The sequence below is a fragment of the Xiphophorus hellerii genome, chromosome 17 (assembly GCF_003331165.1).
Source record: "Xiphophorus hellerii strain 12219 chromosome 17, Xiphophorus_hellerii-4.1, whole genome shotgun sequence".
Lineage (NCBI taxonomy): Eukaryota > Metazoa > Chordata > Actinopteri > Cyprinodontiformes > Poeciliidae > Xiphophorus > Xiphophorus hellerii.
This window is the reverse complement of record NC_045688.1, coordinates 14,955,061-14,974,786: the sequence shown is the minus strand read 5'-3', so window position 1 is coordinate 14,974,786 and position 19,726 is coordinate 14,955,061. Positions and strand designations below refer to the sequence as shown.

Below are 19,726 nucleotides of genomic sequence, written 5' to 3'. Positions count from 1 at the left end.
TATTTATTTATTTGACTAATTAAAGTAAATATAGTTGTGCAGTTATTCAAATGGAGATATTGTGAAAACTATTTTCAAATTTAGTTTGGGATTGAGAGCTTATTTAAATACACTGTGAACCCCTTTTTTAAAAAAATCCATGTGGATTTCTTAAAAAAAAAATGTAGATGTAGACTTTGTGAGAAGATTAAGTGGATTTTGGATAAGTTTATACTATTATGGTTCCCCACTCAGGGTGGTATCAAAACCAGGGCAGCACAGGGATTCAGAATTGTTTTCTCTCTTCTTTTGTTTATTTCTATGTCTTAATTTGCCGTTTCCTAAGCTGAAAGTCTCTGGACACCCTGAACTCAAAATATTGTTTATTTGTAAAAAACAAAAAAACAATAAAAAAAACTCAAAATATTAACTTTAACTAAAAAATATAAAGTAGTGTCATTGGCCCCTCTCCTGTTGTCGTCAGTGCTGTGTAATCCCCGGGAGGCTCTTTTTGAAGAGATATGCTCTGAAGTCTCACAAACACACCCATGCATACACACACAGTGACCTCTCTGTAGATCACTTTTGTGTTCACGCTCCCATTCTCCTTTTCAGAAACACACACACACACGCCCTCACACTCATTTGGACAAAGGGAGAGACTTTTATGCTTTTCATTACTTCCAAAGACTCGTAGTGTGGTGAATGTCAGTCTTTTTTTAATGTAAACACACACAAGTGTACAGTACACACAAGTACTGCGCATAGAGTATAAAGCAATGCATAATGGCCTCTCTTTCTCTTCCATCTCATATATAGCTTTAACGTCTGCCAGCTGAAAGGCACAAAAGCAGTAATTTAACTAAAGTTCTCAGGTGTCTGCTTGTGTTTTGAGTTTATTTCCATTTATTCATTTATTTGGGTTTAATATAGCCTAGAAAAAAACAGGATTTAGAGCCGGAAATTATGCTCTCTACTATTATATCAACAGCCGAATTGGGTTTCAGACTTGTTTTTGTTTAAAAATTAAACTTTATTCTGAATTTTAATTCTCTGAACACATCTAAATGTGTTTTCTTCTGACAAGCTACTGTATGTGTTTAGTTTTAAAAACTGGGTCAAGCTGTGATATAATAAGAACGCTTGTTTTTTAAGCAAACGGAGCAATTTCTTAATGAAATCCAGGGCGGGACTGTTTGCTTAGAGCTCACTTCTCGCTCACTCCCTCAGTACTGAACACTGAGAGGTCTGTGTATGGGAGTGTGCTGGCACTGCAGGGTTTTCCACATGTATAAAGACACACATTACACAGTAGCTGCCCTCATCTGCCTTCCCCTCTTGTAAATAGGTACACTTTAGTCATCACTCCCACAATAGTCTGTTGTGGTGTTCTATACTCTCTTTTTATGTTTTTTTAAACAAGTCCTTAATTAAATGTTGCTTTTTTTTTTTTTTTTAGCAATTTAGAAAAATATATGATTCACTGTTACTTTAATTTATTCTAGCTCCTTTGGTTCATTATTAATTTCATTTGTTGTGTTTACTCCTAACTGGAAATTGTTAGCATGCTAACACATTGAAGTTTGTTTTTTAATCCTATTACTAAATAGATGCCTGGCTGTAATTTTTCATAATAGCTAGTGATGAATACAAAAATATTATCAGTTTATCTCTAAATTTTTTTTGAAAAGCTTGAAACCTCATTATTAATGTGTTTTGTGCTAATTGTTAGCATGCTAACAGATTGAAGTTTTGTTTTTATCTTATTTAACAGGAAACAAACAAAACTTTTATGCTAGCTAGTATAAAATAAAACTTCTGAGCTTTATTTTACACTAGCTAGTTATAAGACACAAAATATAATCAGTTTATCACTAATTTTTTGTAAAAGCAGAAACCTCATTATCATTGTGTTTTGTAATAATAGTTAGCATGCTAACACATTGAAGTTTGTTTTTATTTTAACACTTAATAAATGCCTGGCCGCATTTTATTTGATACTAGCTAGTGATAGATACAAAACTCTTGATATTTAGTTTTTAAATTTAAATTTAATAGGCTCCTGAATGGGCTTTATTTTAGTCTAGCTCGTAATTGGGACAAAAATTTATTTGGTTTATCTCACAAAGTAGCTAAAAGAAAGCTAATGTTACACACTAGCTTGAAATTGTTAGCATGCTAACACTTTAAACTTTTACCAACATGTTAGTAACAGGCTGAATTCATACAAAATCTGATCTTGTATTGTATTCTGTTTTATTTGGGAGTTGAAACTTATGAGTGACCTTCTACTGAAGCTAAATGTGTGGATAAATCAGGAGGATTTAGCAGAGCAGCTGGTAGATTATGTTTATGTAATAATACTACAATTTCCAAGTCATTTGGTCAGCAGTGATGGCACAGAAAAAAAAATAGTTCACCACATTGTCGCTTGTAGTACTTTTCTTTTTTTTGAAGTGCTAGCTCAAAGCTAACATAAATCACGCTTTCAGGAAATTTGTAGTATTTTATTTATGGCTTTAAGTTCTTAATGGTTACTTGTACGGTTAAAATGTCTCTTCTCCTCTCTTTTTTTTTCTAGGATTCGTCCTCAGCTGGCTAAGGAGAAAATTGAGGGCTGCCACATCTGTACGTATGTGATGCCCGGAGAACCTCAAGTGGTCCTCGGTAAGGACAAAGCCTTCACCTTTGACCACGTGTTTGACATGGACACGCAACAGGGGAGCATCTACACCCACTGCACAGAGAAACTCATCGAGGGTTGCTTCGAGGGCTACAACGCCACCATCTTTGCGTACGGACAGGTTGGTCAGCTGACATCTCTCGGTCGGGCATGCCTGCGCGAGTTTCAGTGCAAATAACGCAGGGCGCGCGCGCGCTCATGCATCACCGTTTGAGGATTTCTCAAGTTTGTATCGCTCAAGGTAATGGAGCTACTTCAAGAATCCACAGATATTTGGCAGTGCAGGGCATGAAGCTGATTTTATGCCTCACCACCTCAGCCGGAGCAGCTTGACATGTTTTAACCTGCCCTGAACACCACAGCTTCAAATTGGCTCACTTGCATTAGCCTGAGAGGGAGAGATGGAGGAAGGAGTCTATTACTCAATCAAAGCAAAGTGAGGACAATCTTATCTCATACTCGAGCACAGAAGTAAGCTCCAAAGTAAAAACATATCCTGGAGACATTGAACGCTTGCTGCACTAACCTGTCTGTGGACAGCTCTGGGATTTCCCAGGAGGATCAATAACTCGTGTCTGCAGCTACTGACGCTGCTGCAGCAGTGGCACAAGTTTTCATAGTTTACTGTATTTCCTTCAGTCAATGAATGAATCCCTATGGAAGCACTAGAGGAAGGAAGTTTCGGTGGTTTAAAAAAAAAAAAAGAAAATCTGTCTTTAATTTAAGCTGTCTGAGTAAACAGGACAATTTCTGTTGAGTGCCTTTTTTTGCCTTTTTGCGTGTAAACTGTGCCCAGTTATGCCTGCATACTTTCTCAGAGCTGTAGGACTATTGCAAAAAGAATAATTTATGAACCATCAATTACGTTTCTACATTTTTCTTATTTTATTTGACTCTAGTTCTTATTTTCAGAGGCATGGAGAATGTTTATATTTTAAGACCTGCTTCTTTGCTCCATTGTTTATTATAATAAACAGATGAACTTCAGTTTTCCATGTAGAAAAGCTCTTTTATTAAAGATACACATCTCTCCACTAACGTACTTGTTACCCTATCCATAAATCTTTCCGTCCATTTATCTACTAATTCCCTGGTCCGTCTATCCAACCATCAGTCTGTCTGTCCATTGATCAAGCATTCAGTAAGAAAACATTCTGCTGTGTCCTTTGAACTATTGGTCGATGACTCTGTCCAATACAACATTCCATCCAAACATTGATTCATCTGTCTGTCCTTCATGACATTCGTCTCTCCAGCCATCAGTACTTCTATTGATTTATCTACTAATCCAACATTCCATTGTTGTCTTTAATCTATTCATTGATCCACCGATTGATCTGTTTCAACAACCCATTTGTCTATCAGTCCAACGGTTCCAACTTTTGATCTGTTTCAGTGTAACCATGAATCCTCGTCTCCCTTATCAGTCGATCCATCAGTTTTTCCATTCACCGCTTTCCTTCCTTCCTCCCTTGCAGTGTCAGCTTGTTTGTAGGTTTCATATCTAAGGCCTCACCACTGTAGAATTATCTGCAATGAATGAAAAAGCCAATCAAATGAAGTTTGTGCATATAGGTTTAGAAAGATAAGCGGTTGAACAAAGGACTTCTCAAAAAAAGCCAAAGGAAATCCTGAAAGTACAGTTTTTCTGGGTCAGAAATTGATTGGGAAATCTGGAGACATGAGTTTGGAAAAGTTTGATAATTTGACCTGAAATTGCTATAATAAGACTTTGTTGGAGGTTTTAGTTGTTGAAAAAAATGTAACAGACAAACGACACGAGAATACTCTCCATCAGCAGTTCATTCTTTAAATTGTACCTCCGCTGTTATGCCTTATCTCTGCCAAGTGAACCGGATTTAACTGGAATAAAATGAGTAATGTCTGCGTTGGGTTAATATTCCTTCTGCGCATCATTTCACCTTTACGTTGATGTATTCTGTTCTTATCTGAGAGCTTCTGACTGTGGAGCAAAACATTCACGCAAAGAAACTACAGGTGTGGTCTTGGAGAAGTCACACACAAACCCCCACATGACATATGCTCCTCCTACCAGGGTCGTTTTTATTTTATTTTATTTTATTTTAACGGTTTCAGCAGGGAGAAGCAAGGTTGCCAAAGTTGCATTCCTCTTTTGGTCACCATGGAAATCGCCCCTTTCCTCTCTCCTTTCCACCCCCAAGAGTGAAGGAGGGTTGAATAACTGAAGGAACAAGATGAAGTTTTGACTTATTTTGACTAAATTAAAGAAAACAGACATTATGAAAGAAGCAAAATTAAAGTTCTGTCCTCCTGTACCCAGACAGGTTCAGGTAAGACGTACACCATGGGAACCGGCTTCGACGTCAACATCGGAGACGACGAGCAGGGCATCATTCCGCGCGCCGTCCACCACCTGTTCAGGGGGATGGAGGAGCGCAGACAGGCGGCCACCGAGCAAGGCAGGCCCGTCCCCGAGTTCAAGATCAACGCGCAGTTCCTGGAGGTACGCCAACTCTCTTCCAGGTAGATCAAAGCGGACTCAAAGTGACGCGTTCGAGCGCTGGCAAATTAAAGCAATTTTTCGGGGCACGGTCTGAGCTCTGAACTCGCCGAGCTGGAAGCATTTTGGCTCAATTAAGCAGACGCTGAAAGAACACACTGACAGCCAGAGGTCAAAGGTCTGCCGTGGGTTGTTAAAGCGCCCGGATGACCCCCAGCGTCATTAAACTGTCATTAGTTTGTCGCCGAGGTCGACCTCCGGCTTTATTTTTAACTGACACCAAGTGGCTGCTGACAGCTGCCGAGGAAGCAGCAGAGTGTTAGAAGATGACAAATCATTTTCTTGTGTTTTGCCTCTTTTTTTTTTTTTTTTTCTCCCTCCTGGACTCTAGCTGTACAACGAAGAGGTGCTGGATTTGTTCGACACGACCCGAGACCTGGAGGCCAGGAGGCAGAGATCCAACATCAAAATCCACGAGGACGCCAACGGGGGCATCTACACCGTGGGGGTCACCACCCGCACCGTGACCTCGGCTGCTGAGGTCGGCTTTAAGCAGCCAGAACGCTCCAGAAATCTGCTGCTCATTTTATTTTTGACATAGACTATCTACATTAAATCTTTATGTTCTTTTTCTATGATACAACCTTGAAAATCAACAGGAAGACTAATTAAGAATTAAAGGGCAAAAAAAAAGAGATGAATTACCTAAAAGTTAATATAGAACGAGTGCAAAGGAGAGAAAAGAGAGACAAAAACCCATGTGCATTTTCACATCATGCACAACAAGCAGGGTGATAAGAAAGATAAAGAGTGAAGAGTTGCTTTTTATGGTCACCATAGTGACAACCAGGCTTTCTACAATCCGTTATTGCACGGCGTGGCAACGAGAATCACGAATGTAAACATGAGAAGCTTGCTAAGTTTTACCAGAAATATAACCTGGAATTGTGTTTTGTTTAAGTGAGACTAAGATTGTATTGTACGTGAGGGAAAGCCCCTAATGAATAAAGCCACTGAGGCCCAAAACAAATAGTGAGAGATCTGTCTGTATCAGCAGAATAATTAGTGCTGCCTTATTGTTTAAACAAGGTTTTATAATGTAGAAACGCCAAGAGTCCCCATAGCAGTGCACTGGTTCTTCTCTTCAAGAAACACAATAATGTCTTAATATGATTTTTTTAGATACATTCCAAAGTTTCAGTGTGAGATTCTGCTAGAGTTCTGAAAGAAGATCTTGTTTGAAGGCTTGTGTCAGGTTCACTAATAAGTGTGGAGCTTCCTGTATTTTCTTTATTCACCTTAGTGATTTCAGACTATTTACAGCTTATGTGAAGCGCTCCAAAAAGTTTTACTACTCAAACCTTATTGCAGCAAACAGCTGCTGTAGGCCTGTTGAAGCACATAAGAACTCTTAAAAATAATGTAACGTTTGCCTACGAAGCAAGTGGAAGGAGTTATGGGGGGAAAATAAAGAAATCTTTCAAATCTGTTTATGTTGTCTAGAACAAAGAGCAGCTGTAAATGGATGGTACAAAGTCATTCAACTTGTGTCAAAAGATTTTATTTTACGTTTTGTAAATTTTTGAATCTCCTTATACACCGATGACACCCTCCTTGTTTTTCCTGCGTGATTCCAATCTTTTCTCAGAGTGTGCAAACACTCACATTGTTGTCACTTCGCCCTGTAACAGATGATGCAATGTCTGAAGCTGGGCGCCCTGTCTCGCACCACCGCCAGCACCCAGATGAACGTCCAGAGTTCGCGCTCCCATGCCATCTTCACCATCCACCTCTGCCAAGTCCGAGTCTGCTCTCCGGATAACAATGTAGGAAACGCACAAGGCTAAAGAGTTGAAAACTGTCCCTACTGGTCATAACCGAGAGATATAATGTTTGAGTGTCGCACATGTCGCTCCTTTTCATCCAGGACAATGTCACTGACAACCGGCTGGCTAACGACTCTGAGATTGACGAGTTTGAGACTCTGACCGCCAAGTTCCACTTCGTGGACCTGGCTGGTTCCGAGAGACTGAAGAGAACCGGAGCGACGGGCGACAGAGCAAAAGAGGGCATCTCCATCAACTGTGGACTGGTGAGGAGGCAGATTCTGATCTGTCAATGTGGAAACAGTTCAGTGGCAGATCCCTTTGGGTAGCTGTCTTCAAAAGAGTTGGGGAATATTTCCGTGGAGCGGCAGAGACCCCTGGTGGTTAGAGGAGCAAACACTTTGTTTAATTTTTATTCTTGACGCCCCTCAGCTTGCCTTGGGAAACGTCATCAGCGCTTTGGGAGACCGCAGTAAACGTTCGACCCACGTGCCTTACCGAGACTCCAAACTCACCCGGCTCTTACAGGACTCTCTGGGCGGCAACAGGTTTGTGCGTCCGATTACTACAGGACGACATTACAGGAAACGTGTTTATTCATTCCTTTTTTTTGCGAATTTTCCAGCCAAACTGTAATGATCGCCTGCATCAGCCCGTCCGACCGAGACTTCATGGAGACTTTGAACACGCTGAAATACGCCAACAGGGCGCGAAACATCAAGAACAAGGTGATGGTGAACCAGGACAGAGCCAGCCAGCAGATCAGCGCTCTGAGGACGGAGATAGCCCGGCTACAGATGGAACTGATGGAGTACAAGACGGTAGGACTGGGGGTAGCGGGATTGGTCAGGTATACAGGAGGAGCTAAAGACGTGACTGACAATCCGTCTCGATGATGCGCAGGGGAAACGCGTCCTGGGTGAAGACGGAATGGAGGGAATCAACGACCTGGTCCACGAGAACTCCATGTTGCAAACGGAGAACAACAACCTAAGAGTGAGAGTGAAGGCCATGCAGGAGACCATCGACGCCCAGAAGACCCGGCTGACGCAGATCCTCAGCGACCAGGCCAGCCAGGTGTTGGCCAGAGCAGGTGGGCTCGTAGTTTCAGGCTGTATGCCACGAACCTTTTGGATGTGAAATATTAGCCGGTCATGCCGTTGAAGGAAGGTTTCTGGAAAGGTCACGTTTATCTTTGTGGACGTTTTCCTTAAAGGGAAACTCAGCTGTGTTTTTTCTGTTCACAGGCGAGGGCAATGAAGAAATCGGGAACATGATTCAGAACTACATCAAAGAAATCGAGGAACTAAGGCAAGCTTTTACAGTATTCATTTGCTTAGAGCATTTTGTCACATTAAAATAAAAAGTTTCAATGTGTTTCGTTGAGATTTTATATATCAGACAAAAACAAGGCAGTACTTAGTCGTGAGATGCAACTAACAGGGCTTGTTGTGAACCCTAAAACGAATAAAATTCACTGACGTTTGTGGATGTAATGTCACAAAATGCGAGTACTTCTGCAGGGCAATGCATACAACGTCTAAAGAAAATAAAGAAGAGCTGAAAGTAATGATTATTTTAGTAACCGATTGTTCTACTGATTATTCAGACAATAAATCAGCTAATTAATATTGGCACCTTCTACACATTATTCATTAAATAACGTCACACACATTAAAATATGCAAATAATTCATTTCCTTTTATAGTTTCAAAAAAATTACATTTTATTACTGAAAATGCAATAAAAACATTCCTCGATTGAATTGTTTATCGTTTGTAGCAAAGGTGCTAAAAAAATGGTCAACTAATCTGTTTATGTTTTTTTTTTTTTTTATCAATAACTGGATAACAAAAGATGCAAAAAAAAAGGAGATTTTATTTACAGAATAAAACCACGCTACTTGAGGAGTTCTGGGTAGAACATAATTACAGACGAAGTATTTTTTTGTCATCTTAATTGTAAAATATAAATATTCTTTATACTGATTCAACTTAGTGTATTGTTCTTTCAGCAAACAGCTTTTTTCTTTAGTTTGTATGCCCCAGTTAATCCATAGATTACAACATTATTTGACATTTATTTCAATGATCAATTAATCGCAATTGATTCGATTAATCGCTTCAGCCCTAGCATACAGAACGTGATTTTTCAGACAACGTCTAAACCTCGACTTTGCGCGTCTCCCAGGGCAAAGCTTCTGGAGAGCGAGGCCGTGAACGAGGGCCTGAGGAAGAGCCTGTCCCGGGCGTCTGCCCGCTCCTCGCTCTACGCCGGCCCCGCCTCCTTCCCCGCCGCCCTCATCGCCCCGGAGAAGGAGGCCAGCGACGTCATCGAGATGGCCAAGAAGAACCTGGAGAAGCTCAAGAAGATGGAGAAGAAGAAGAAAAAAAGGTGCGGCGCCGTTTCTCTGAGAATGTTTTGAGACGGAGACTCCGTCTTCTGCTGCGTGTCCGTTGGGCTGCTCTGTCTCACTCTCTCTGTTCCTCTGCTGTCTTGTGAACTGCCCCTGTTCTCGCTCCCGTCTTCTCCACGTAAACCCCCCTCTCACCCCCACGCTCTCTTTAAAGGTTGAGGCGGTATGAGGAGAATCCGCACCACGAGGCTGAGCTCGACAGGTCTGCACAGAATCGCTCGCAAGATGGAACATCCAGACTAACGGACGCCGTTTTGAATTAATCATTGACCCAAATCTTCTAACAGCTCCTTCAATCGACTAACCCTGACCCTTTTTCTGTCCCCGCAGGTGGTTTTTGCTCCCGAAAGGAGTTCCTAAATGTTTTGTTTTTTTTCTTTCCTGCACTCTAAAAGATGTTCTGTTAAACTTAAAATTTGGGATTTAAGTCGATCATTCTAGAAAGTATTCTCATGCAGTGTTCCGGTCTTTCTCTTAATTTACATTTTGGCTCTGGATGAGTAACAGTCGGTCCAGATTTCCTGCCTGCCATGGTGGGATTCATGATGCATTCACATTTCATAATCACCAGCGCCGATCTCACCTCTTCCTCCTTAATCTGACAAAATCTCCAACTGTTTATCCGTAGCTGCTGAATGAAGAGGATTGAACTTTTCATTTTTCTTTCTTTTTTTCCAGCGTCGTCAAGGAGGAGCTCCCCGACAACGACCAGGAGAGAAGCAACGAGGAGGCAGAGGGAGTAAGTGGAGTTCAGATAGGAGCTCTTATTTTGAGATGTTCTGTTTCTGGTTGTGAGAGATGAACTGCGGGATTTGCTAAGCGCATTTTTAAATAAATTGTTGTGAGATTTTGATGGCTTTTGTAACTTCATTTCTTCAGTTCATATTCATTTTTCACACGCTCTGACGTCGAGTATTGAACTCACCCACCGACCTAATTTGAAGTGGAGGTCCATCTACAAGCAAAAGAATCAAAAATTCAATTCAAATATACCTTTTTTATCCCAAAATGTTGTCATTTTGAGACCGTTTTCAACTGATAATATGGATAATAGAATATTAATTTCTAAAGAACATTTAACACTGGGACTGGAAAAAAAAAATTGAAAAATCAAAAAAAATAAAACAAAACAACCAAAACAGCAATAATTAAAATGAATTATGAAATCTCTGCAGACCAAATTGTGAGTAAAGAAATATGAATCATTCCGCTACGACAGGGAAAACAGGTAAAAGGGAAGAGTACCACCAAAAATGACTCCAAACTCTGGATTTTTAAAGAAAAGTAAATAAATAAAAAGTGCAAACTAACTACTTCTAGAAGGTGTCAAATGTTTGCGGCGTCTTTTAAAATTTCTGCCTTCTTTAACGATTGTTGTCCTAGCGGAAATCATTGATTTCATTTCAATATACTGTGCGATTTAATTGACTTGTTGTGTATTAGTGCGTTAGCGATTTTGTTTTTTTTCCCCCATTTTGCAGGAGGCCAGCGGCCACGAGGACGGAGAAGACGCGGACGGAGAAGAGGAGGACTTCGATATGGAAGGAGAGGAGACGTCCGAAGGCTCCGACTCAGAGGAACTGGACGAGAAAGGTGAGATCATTTAGCGATAAACTCCCGCGCGACGGTTATGGAACTTTTTCCGACGGTCGCGTTTTTCCGCGCAGAGAACGTGCAGGCCGACCTGGCCAACATCACGTGCGAGATCGCCATCAAGCAGAAGCTGATCGACGAGCTGGAGAACAGCCAGCGGCGCCTCCACACCCTGAAGCAGCAGTACGAGCAGAAGCTGACGATGCTGCAGAACAAGATCCGAGACACGCAGCTGGAGCGGGACAAAGTCCTGCACAACATGGGTAACGCTGAGGCTGCAGCTTTGCGTCCTGAAAGCTGGGTCCCAAATATTTCTCTTTAGCTTCTTATTTCTTTCTTCTTTTCTCTTTTCAGGCTCGGTGGAGTCGGGCACAGAGGAGAAGGCCAAAAAAATCAAGGTGGAGTACGAGAGGAAGCTGAGCAGCATGAACAAGGAGCTGCAGAAGCTGCAGTCGGCCCAGAAGGAGCACGCCCGCCTGCTGAAGAACCAGTCGCAGTACGAGAAGCAGCTGAAGAAGCTGCAGCAGGACGTGACCGAGATGAAGAAGACCAAAGTAATGGTCTTCCCTCTTTTCATTCTGCCTTCCTTTTAATTTACGTCAAGGAAACGAGAAAATAAAACTGCCAGAATGAAGTCATGTTTTGATAATGAGGTCATATGAGAATAAAGTCGAAATAATTCAAGAACAAAGTCATAATATTACAAAAAATAAGGCAATATTACCAGAATGAAGTTGCAATGATATGAGAATAAAGTCATAACATTTCAAGAAAAGTCATACATGAAAAAAAATGTAAATAATGAGAACGAGGTAGTATTACAAGAATAGTCATATTATGATTTTATTCTCATATTATTATTTTATTCTCATATCGTTAAGACTTTATCCTCTTATTGTTTCAACTTTATTCTGGCATGACCTTATTCTCATGTTAAAACAACTTTACTTTCATATTATTTTGACTTTATTTTCATTTCGACTTCATTTTCCTGATATCATGACTTCATTCTCAAATGTTTGCGACTTTATTCTTGTGATATTATGACTTTACTCTCTTAATACTACAAGTTTATTCTTGCATTATTTTGACTTCATTCTCGTAAGATTTTATTCTCGAATCATTGCAATTTTATTCTTGTAATATTTGACTTGTATTACTGTGACTTTATTCTCGTAATACTATGATTTTATTCTCATAAAATGACTTTCTTCTCATAATTTTATTTGTTTTTCTTAGTATGGCCCTTATACTCTGTCATACTAATTACATTTTTAACATGGTTTGAATTTAGTCCTGACGTATCTGTCCACCAGGTGTCGCTGATGCGTCAGATGAAGGAGCAGCAGGAGAGGAGCAGAGCGGCAGAGTGCCGGAGGAACAGAGAGATCGCCTCTCTGAAGAAGGACCAGCGCAGAGCGGAGGCAAGAAACACTGAAGCCCTCAGAAATGAAGACTGGTTTAATGGGAAATCATAAAAATATTCGAAACCTAAACTTAACTCCTGTTTCAGCTCCAAGTGAGGCAGCTGGAGGCCCAGAAACGACAACAGGAACTCATCCTTCGCAGGAAGAACGAAGAGGTTAACCAGGCCGTCATTAAGAAAGCCAATTTAAAAACACAACCAGGTTTGAATATTTCCTCTTTTCCCCCCCCCCCCTCCTTCCTGTTTGCAGGTGACGGCTCTGAGGCGACAGGTGAGGCCCTTGTCGGGGAAGGCGAACAGGAAGCTGAGCTCGCCCGAGTTCGCTCAGGAAGCCTCGCCCCGGGTAACACCGGGACGGCCGCAGACGTCCGGAGCGAGCCCTTTGAACGGAGCGAGGTGCGCCCACCTGAGCCACTCCACCAATCAGAATTCAGGGGATCTGACTTGGTCGCCTCTTCTTTCAGGAGCTCCCCAGTACGGAGGGGAGGCGTTCACCTGAACCGCACGGCCAGGACCAAATGGCAGTCTCTGGAGAGACGCGTCAGTGACATCATCATGCAGAGGATGACCATCTCCAACATGGAGATGGACATGAACCGCCTTCTCAAGGTAACGGTGGGGAAATGAGTCCAAGAAAGTAGAAGAAGGGGAAATACGACTATGAAATTACAGTGAACTTGTTAAAATAACTCTTGTTTATGTGTTTCATTGGGATTCTATGTTACTCACCAACAAAGTGGCATATAGACAGTTTAGGTTTATGTAGGGAGATCTATGGAAGCCCATTTCTGCCACAAAAGGAAATATAAAAGCCCAACAAAGTCCTAATTTTGAGTTTTGAAATCATAAAATACGAGAATAAAAGAATATGATTTTTTAAAAGTCAGAATTATGACATAGAAAGTCTGTTTCTCTTAGGAATCTTGCTTCATTTTCACATAATTGTGACTTAGAAAGTCAGAATTGTGACATTGAATCTCATAACCATGACCTAGAAATTATAGCTTTGAAAGTTGAAATTCACTGACTTATAATTGTGACTAAAAGTTGAAATTAAGTTATGACAGGTCAAAATTATAAATGAAAGTTGATATTACGACTTTGAATGAATCTCATAATTATGATTTTAACTGTCAAAATTATGACTCTGAATTAACTGAAAGTTGAAATTATGATTGAATAATGACTTATAAAGTCAAAGTTATAACTTTGAATCTTATAACTATGACTTTGAACTTGAAATTATGACTTCCTGTTTGGCTTTTTTTTTTCTTTAATGGCAGGAAAGAGCTTCCTTAGATGTCAAAGTAAAGTGGGCAAAAAAAAAGCATCCCACACTTTTCAGACTTGTATATATATATTGAGAGGCATTCACTGTTTTCCTTCTACTTCACAATAACTTATTATAAAATAAAAACCCAGGGCGCGTTGTCTTAACCTGTCTTCTCACTGCTTCTCCAGCAACGAGAGGAGCTGACCAGGCGGCGGGAGCGTGTGTCCAGGAAGAGAGAGAAGCTGGCGGCGGACGGCGCCGACGCCGACCGCTCCCTGGCTTCCCTGAACGAGGAGCTGGAGTCTCTGGCCGCCAACATCGACTACATCAACGACAGCATCGCCGACTGCCAGGCCAACATCATGCAGATGGAGGAGGCCAAGGTGAGGGGACTTATGCTAGCAAACTATTAGCTTAACAGTTGAATATTGAAGGTCCATTGTTGAGCTTCCACCAAAGCCACTTCTTGAATGCGTTGTTATTGCGGGTTTCAGGAGGAAGGCGACACTGTGGATGTGACCGCCGTCATCAGCTCCTGCAGCTTATCGGAAGCCCGCTTCCTTCTGGACAACTTTGTGTCCATGGCCATAAGCAAGGTGCCTGCTTATCCTCCTGCCACTGTTTGTTTCCACCGGCTGCCAAAAAAAGTTTGGCCAGCTTTCTGAATTATTCAATAGATGCAGGGATTCTTTCCATATTTTTTTTTTGTGTGGAAGAAAACTGGCTCAAAATGGAAATTTTCCAACTATACTCATGAGAATGGAGGCAGACCTGTTCCAATTTACCAAACAGCCAGTGGCGTCCCCAGAAAATTTCTGTAGTGGTGGCCAGACCGTGCCAGTAAAGAATCTGGGGTGTCACAGGTTAAAGAAATAAATAGTAAAAGAGATCATGTGTATTATCTATTTATTGGGTTTTACGTTTGTTTCTTGATTGAATAAGACTCTGTATGCCTTTGTGTGAATTTACTAGTATTTTTTAGCGCCGGGGCCATGGCCCCCCTGGTTAACCTCTTGGGGGCAGCCCAGGGCTGCAATTTTTGGTGCGCCCCAATTTTTTATTATTTTTTGGATAATATATTATATTTTATATTAAATAGCACCATATCAGATGAATTGTAATAATTTGTTGGGACTTTTATGACTATAAGCCATGATCACGTAATTGAAAATTCTGAAGTTATAGTAACTATTTTCAGGGCTCAACCTGGAGTTGCTGCTCAGGGGGCGTATTAAACTTACAGTTCATCAATTTATGTATAGGACGACATATTAATGTATTATAATTTACATTAATGGAAGGATGGGCCACCAAAACAGATTCCAGCCCAGGGGCCTGCATCCTTGTAAATCCGGCCCTGGTAGAGAGAACCTGAACTAAGACAGCCACGTCAATATGAGCCCTCATATAAATGTATATATAATTTTATATTTACTGTTTTTCATTTAATTCTGACCTCTATTGAGAATATTCACTCTTATTTATGTGTTTGGATTTTGTTTCCTCGTCGCCATGGTTCCCGATTAGATAAAATGCCGAGCGAGTCTAATTGGAATAATTTGTTTGAATGAAGTCCATCAGATTAGATTTGATAAAAATCTAATTGGTCTGATGAGAGAACGCCTCAGCTCCAGGAACCAGAAACGCTCGAAAACGCTCTCTATGTCATGTGGGGGGGTTTCTTTCAGGGCCTGCAGGCGGCTCAGAAGGACTCCCAGCTGAAGGTGATGGAGGGGCGGCTGAAGCAGACGGAGGTCAACAGCGCCACCCAGAACCAGCTGCTCTTCCACATGCTGAAGGAGAAGGCTGAGATCAACCCAGAGCTGGACGCCCTGCTGGGCAGCGCCCTGCAAGGTTGGAAACGCCAGCGCGCGCCCAGTCGCCGACCCGACAGCACGTTGACGCACAATCAACCTCTCCACAATCATCTTTTGATTTTAACCGAGCGCCTGCGCTTTACTTTGCACGCTCCCAATTCAAAAAGTAGAGAAAAACAAACAAATGAAATAAAACATTAGGAGTACAAATTAAAGCGCAGCCGATTTGTCCGCTTCGGATTCGATTTAATTTCTGTTTGTTTTTGTTTTGTTTTTTCTGTTGTGTTGGTGTGATCTCAGAGTTAGGGTTCCTGCTGCCAGGTGAGTGAGAGATGCGAATAGAAATGTGACTGTGTTTGAGAGAGCGAGGTGCTGAACGTGCACACTGCATGATTTCCATCAAAGCAAAAAAATAATAATGAGTAAAAATAAGGAAGAAGCCTTGTAATAAACTTGTCTTGTAGTGGAGAAGAATAAATTGAGTCAATATTTCATAAATCAAACCTGCATTTTGACTATATTCACTCAGTTTGAACAAAATTCTTCATTTTGTCTATTTAATTTATTTTTTTTAATATATATATATAAACATTTTTTAAGCCGCATTTGTCACAAAATTTTTACATTTATTTGAAACGGACCTCTCAGGAGCGCTACAGTTAAAAAATGATCCTTTAACTTTAGATATTTCATTCTATTTCTGTGATTTCTGACCAAAGTTTAAGTCAGTACCGAATTTATTTAAAAGTTTTCTTTTCCTATTTTTCGTTACAGTATATAGATGAAAGATTGGAAGAAATCTTACAGTGTGCATCTGTATTAGACTAACCCGCGTCGTGTAACTCCGCTGTAACGTGCATGGTTCGCCAGCCACTTCCTGGTCCAGTCCCATCCCAGGACTAAAACTTAACTGCAGTAAAAATCTAAACCGACTGCACTTCCTGTGTCCACAACTGTGTGTGTGTTGTTGTTTTCTTTTTGCTTTTCTGTGTTTGAATATTTTGTCACTTACGCTTTTTCCCTTCATCCTACACCCAATGACCTCTTTTCACCTTTGTGACTTTGTCCCGAGCTGCTGAAGATGGCGTCACTGTTGAGCTGCAGTGTTTTTACATAGGTGTTGCCTTTGGATGAAATAAAAACACACACACACACACGTTAATGCTTTACGTGTGTGTGTTTTGTGCCTCCAGCTGCAGAAAACGGGGATTGCAGCAGTAGCGACGAGTCCACTCCAAGTCCAGCTACAGATGGCAGGTAAATAAAACAAAAAAAACAAACTACGGCGTCCCTGAGGTTTGCAAAAAAAACATATCTAAAAATAGTTGAAAATTGTGTACTTCTTTTTATTCTACAAACTTCATCTTGCATTTCCTTTTTGTTTTCCCTCTTCATTTATGAATTTGCAGCTTGACATCAGACTCAACGGATACAAGTCGTATAAAAAATACAAGTCAGCCCAATCAGTTTGAAACAACAGATTATACCCGTCTTCCATTTTCTAAATGACAAAAGTCCGTTGATTCATAATAAAGTACAGCGGTTTTCACTTTGACATATGTTCAGTTGACAGTGTTTTTCTTGGATTGGCCACATAGCAGCTGTGATTTTACTGTGTATTTTGGTTTTGGGCTCAATAAGTGCACATTAAAATCACAAATAGGCCGTTTCACTACCTGTCTGGTCTCTAGACAACTTTAAATTCAGATCTAACTGATTCACAGGTTTTTAAGCTGGGCCTGAAATGTGACACAAAGCACTACTATGACAAGTCTGTGGAAATCTGGAAAGGAATTCAACACAAAGTTATCAAAATTACAGAACAAAAGTCCAGAACTTCAGTTTTTTATAGGATTTTGTACTTAAGTGTTTACAGTAAACAGGCTACTTTGTGTTGGTCAGTGAAATAAAATCCCAATAAAATATGTACGCAGCTTCAGGTTTTAAAATTGTACTTTTTTTTTTTTTTTTTTTTTAAGAAACAGGATTTGAATGTTTGGCAAGATACGGAAAAGTGAAAACCGGAATATTCGAGTCAATATAATCCTAAATTTTATATTTTAATACTGAATTAAGGTGGGGGGAAAAAAACTGCCTTGCATCATTTCTTTATATGTCAACTTCTCTAACTTGCTCCACGTCTTACGTTTCAGCACGCTGTCGTCAGATTTAATGAAGCTATGTGGCGAATCAAAGCCGAGAAGCAAGGTAGGCGACCTTGCATGTGTTTAAAGCCGCCATTTCGCAGCATTGGCCAGCAGCTCTTGGTGAATTGGATTATTTATATTTCAACCCATCCTGGCTCCTCAGGCTCGACGGCGGACCACCACCCAGATGGAGCTGCTGTATGCTAGCAGTGGGGATTTGTCCTGCGAGTCCCCCACCGGAGACTTCCCAGCCCCTCTGCTGCCCCTCGCCGAGGGCCTGGAAGGGCCGGCGGACATGTGGGGTCAGGCAGCTGGTCATGCCCCGGACCGCGAGCGAGCCGTTTCTCCGTCTGCGCTGTCTGCCAGGCCAGCTGGCATGTAAGTTCAGAGGCAACATTTTTCAGAGGAGGGCAGGAATCTCAAAGAGAAACAGAGAGAGTTCCTTGTACGGAGTCTGGGAACGCAGGACGTTTAGGAAAAGAAAATAAGAGCATCAAAAAGTTTTGTTTTTTTTTTACGCTCTTAGACAGGTTGTCTTGTCTTTAGTTCTGGATCTAGATCACCTACGGGGGTGGAGAGGAGGCAGCTGGAGCGTTCGCCTCTGAACCGAAGGAAGGTCCAAGAAAAAGGCCCCATCGTGTCTCCCATGGCAACCCCCACACAGATACCATCAGTGGGCGCCACGGAAACTAAAACTAAAGGCAGCGAATACAAATCAATGTAAAAACCTATATTACTCAAACTAACTAATGTTTTTTTTTTGTTTGGTTTTTTTTAGCCGTGCTCCACGTTTATGCAGCCTGCTTCTTGTCAATATAGATACAAACTATTTTCAGTACTAAAAGATGCTCACATTTTATCTATGTTTAATTGAACACAAGTAAAATATGAAGCTACCGAAGCTTTTGCGTAAATTAGCATGCTAGCACTCAAAGGTTTTATGTTCCAATTATTCTTTTAAATGTTAGAATCGTTTACATAATATAAAATACAACCTTCTTTACACACAAATGATAGGAAATGTTTTACATTACATTACAGCTCTGTTCCTTTTTATGTTATTAAGCTAGAAAATACAGCTTGCAGGAATGCTAGGTTAGCTAAACCATGATGTAACTACATTTGACATTGTCCTGTTTTCTCAGGCAGGATGAATCCCCTGTATTTGAAGGACACAGGTAATGTACTATAAACAGTTTTAATCAAATGTTAGATTCTCTGTTTGGTCCTTTTGTTTACAACGAAGTGGAAAGTAAAGACTTTAGTGTGACAGCAAAAGAATTACATCAATATTTGTCTTGGATGCCACAAGATTAAAGAATGCAAAAAGGAAAACTGGTTCTAAAGTTGTTTTTGTTGCTGATTTGATCAGATTTTATTTTTAGTTATTTTCTAATAAAATTTCAAATAAGTCAGGAGAAGATAGGCTGGAATATTTCTCTGAATTATATATATTTTTTAAACAACAAAAGATTATTTAAAAAATGTAATCAATTGGCAGGATTAAATAAAGCTGATCACTGAAGCCACAAATGTAATTCAACCATATTCACTTCTGAACAACCAATCAAAACAAACAAACGTTGTATTAATTTAATTATTAAAGAGGGACCTTTATTACTATCTCTGCATAGCTTGGCATCTTCAAGCAATTAGTTAGTAAAATGTCAGTCAAAATGACAAACGGCTGTATTTCGTTATTCTGCATTGCTTGTCTTCAGAGGTGTGATCAATCCGGTGGTGGCTCCTAAGAACAGCCGCGGCGCCAGGATTCAGTGCATCCACGTAGCTGAAGGCCACACCAAACCTGTTCTCTGCGTGGACGCAACGGATGACCTACTTTTTACTGGCTCTAAAGGTAAAGACCGAAAAACGCGACAGCAGAGTCAGTCGACGTGTTTCTCCTAAAATTGCACGACAACCTTTGTCTCAGATCGGACTTGCAAGGTCTGGAACCTGGTGACGGGCCAGGAGATTATGTCCCTCGCAGATCACCCCAGTAGCGTCGTCTCAGTCAGGTATTGTGATTTTTGTGTCGAAATGACCTATTTTGATGATAATCGTTGGAAAAATTGCATTCTCTC

General features: G+C 40.8%; 1 protein-coding gene across 3 annotated transcripts in view; it reads left to right on the top strand.

Annotated features, from left to right (window-relative positions):
• Positions 1–19,726, top strand: part of LOC116736775 (kinesin-like protein KIF21A) — a 32,496-nt gene that overhangs the window by 9,348 nt on the left and 3,422 nt on the right. The window contains exons 2-31 of one of the 3 annotated variants that reach the window (XM_032589521.1): positions 2,561–2,783; positions 4,965–5,147; positions 5,536–5,685; positions 6,836–6,970; positions 7,072–7,236; positions 7,403–7,518; positions 7,596–7,791; positions 7,874–8,063; positions 8,218–8,281; positions 9,161–9,364; positions 9,541–9,588; positions 10,065–10,125; positions 10,868–10,979; positions 11,054–11,242; positions 11,334–11,533; positions 12,296–12,403; positions 12,493–12,561; positions 12,656–12,801; positions 12,870–13,014; positions 13,867–14,061; positions 14,173–14,274; positions 15,367–15,532; positions 15,796–15,816; positions 16,689–16,752; positions 17,649–17,703; positions 17,806–18,020; positions 18,189–18,362; positions 18,788–18,820; positions 19,364–19,500; positions 19,576–19,660. In XM_032589521.1, the coding sequence (XP_032445412.1) occupies positions 2,561–2,783; positions 4,965–5,147; positions 5,536–5,685; positions 6,836–6,970; positions 7,072–7,236; positions 7,403–7,518; positions 7,596–7,791; positions 7,874–8,063; positions 8,218–8,281; positions 9,161–9,364; positions 9,541–9,588; positions 10,065–10,125; positions 10,868–10,979; positions 11,054–11,242; positions 11,334–11,533; positions 12,296–12,403; positions 12,493–12,561; positions 12,656–12,801; positions 12,870–13,014; positions 13,867–14,061; positions 14,173–14,274; positions 15,367–15,532; positions 15,796–15,816; positions 16,689–16,752; positions 17,649–17,703; positions 17,806–18,020; positions 18,189–18,362; positions 18,788–18,820; positions 19,364–19,500; positions 19,576–19,660 (3,951 nt within the window). The remainder of the gene's footprint in view (positions 1–2,560; positions 2,784–4,964; positions 5,148–5,535; positions 5,686–6,835; positions 6,971–7,071; positions 7,237–7,402; positions 7,519–7,595; positions 7,792–7,873; positions 8,064–8,217; positions 8,282–9,160; positions 9,365–9,540; positions 9,589–10,064; positions 10,126–10,867; positions 10,980–11,053; positions 11,243–11,333; positions 11,534–12,295; positions 12,404–12,492; positions 12,562–12,655; positions 12,802–12,869; positions 13,015–13,866; positions 14,062–14,172; positions 14,275–15,366; positions 15,533–15,795; positions 15,817–16,688; positions 16,753–17,648; positions 17,704–17,805; positions 18,021–18,188; positions 18,363–18,787; positions 18,821–19,363; positions 19,501–19,575; positions 19,661–19,726) is intronic. The other 2 variants (XM_032589523.1, XM_032589522.1) reach the window with 2 other exon arrangements.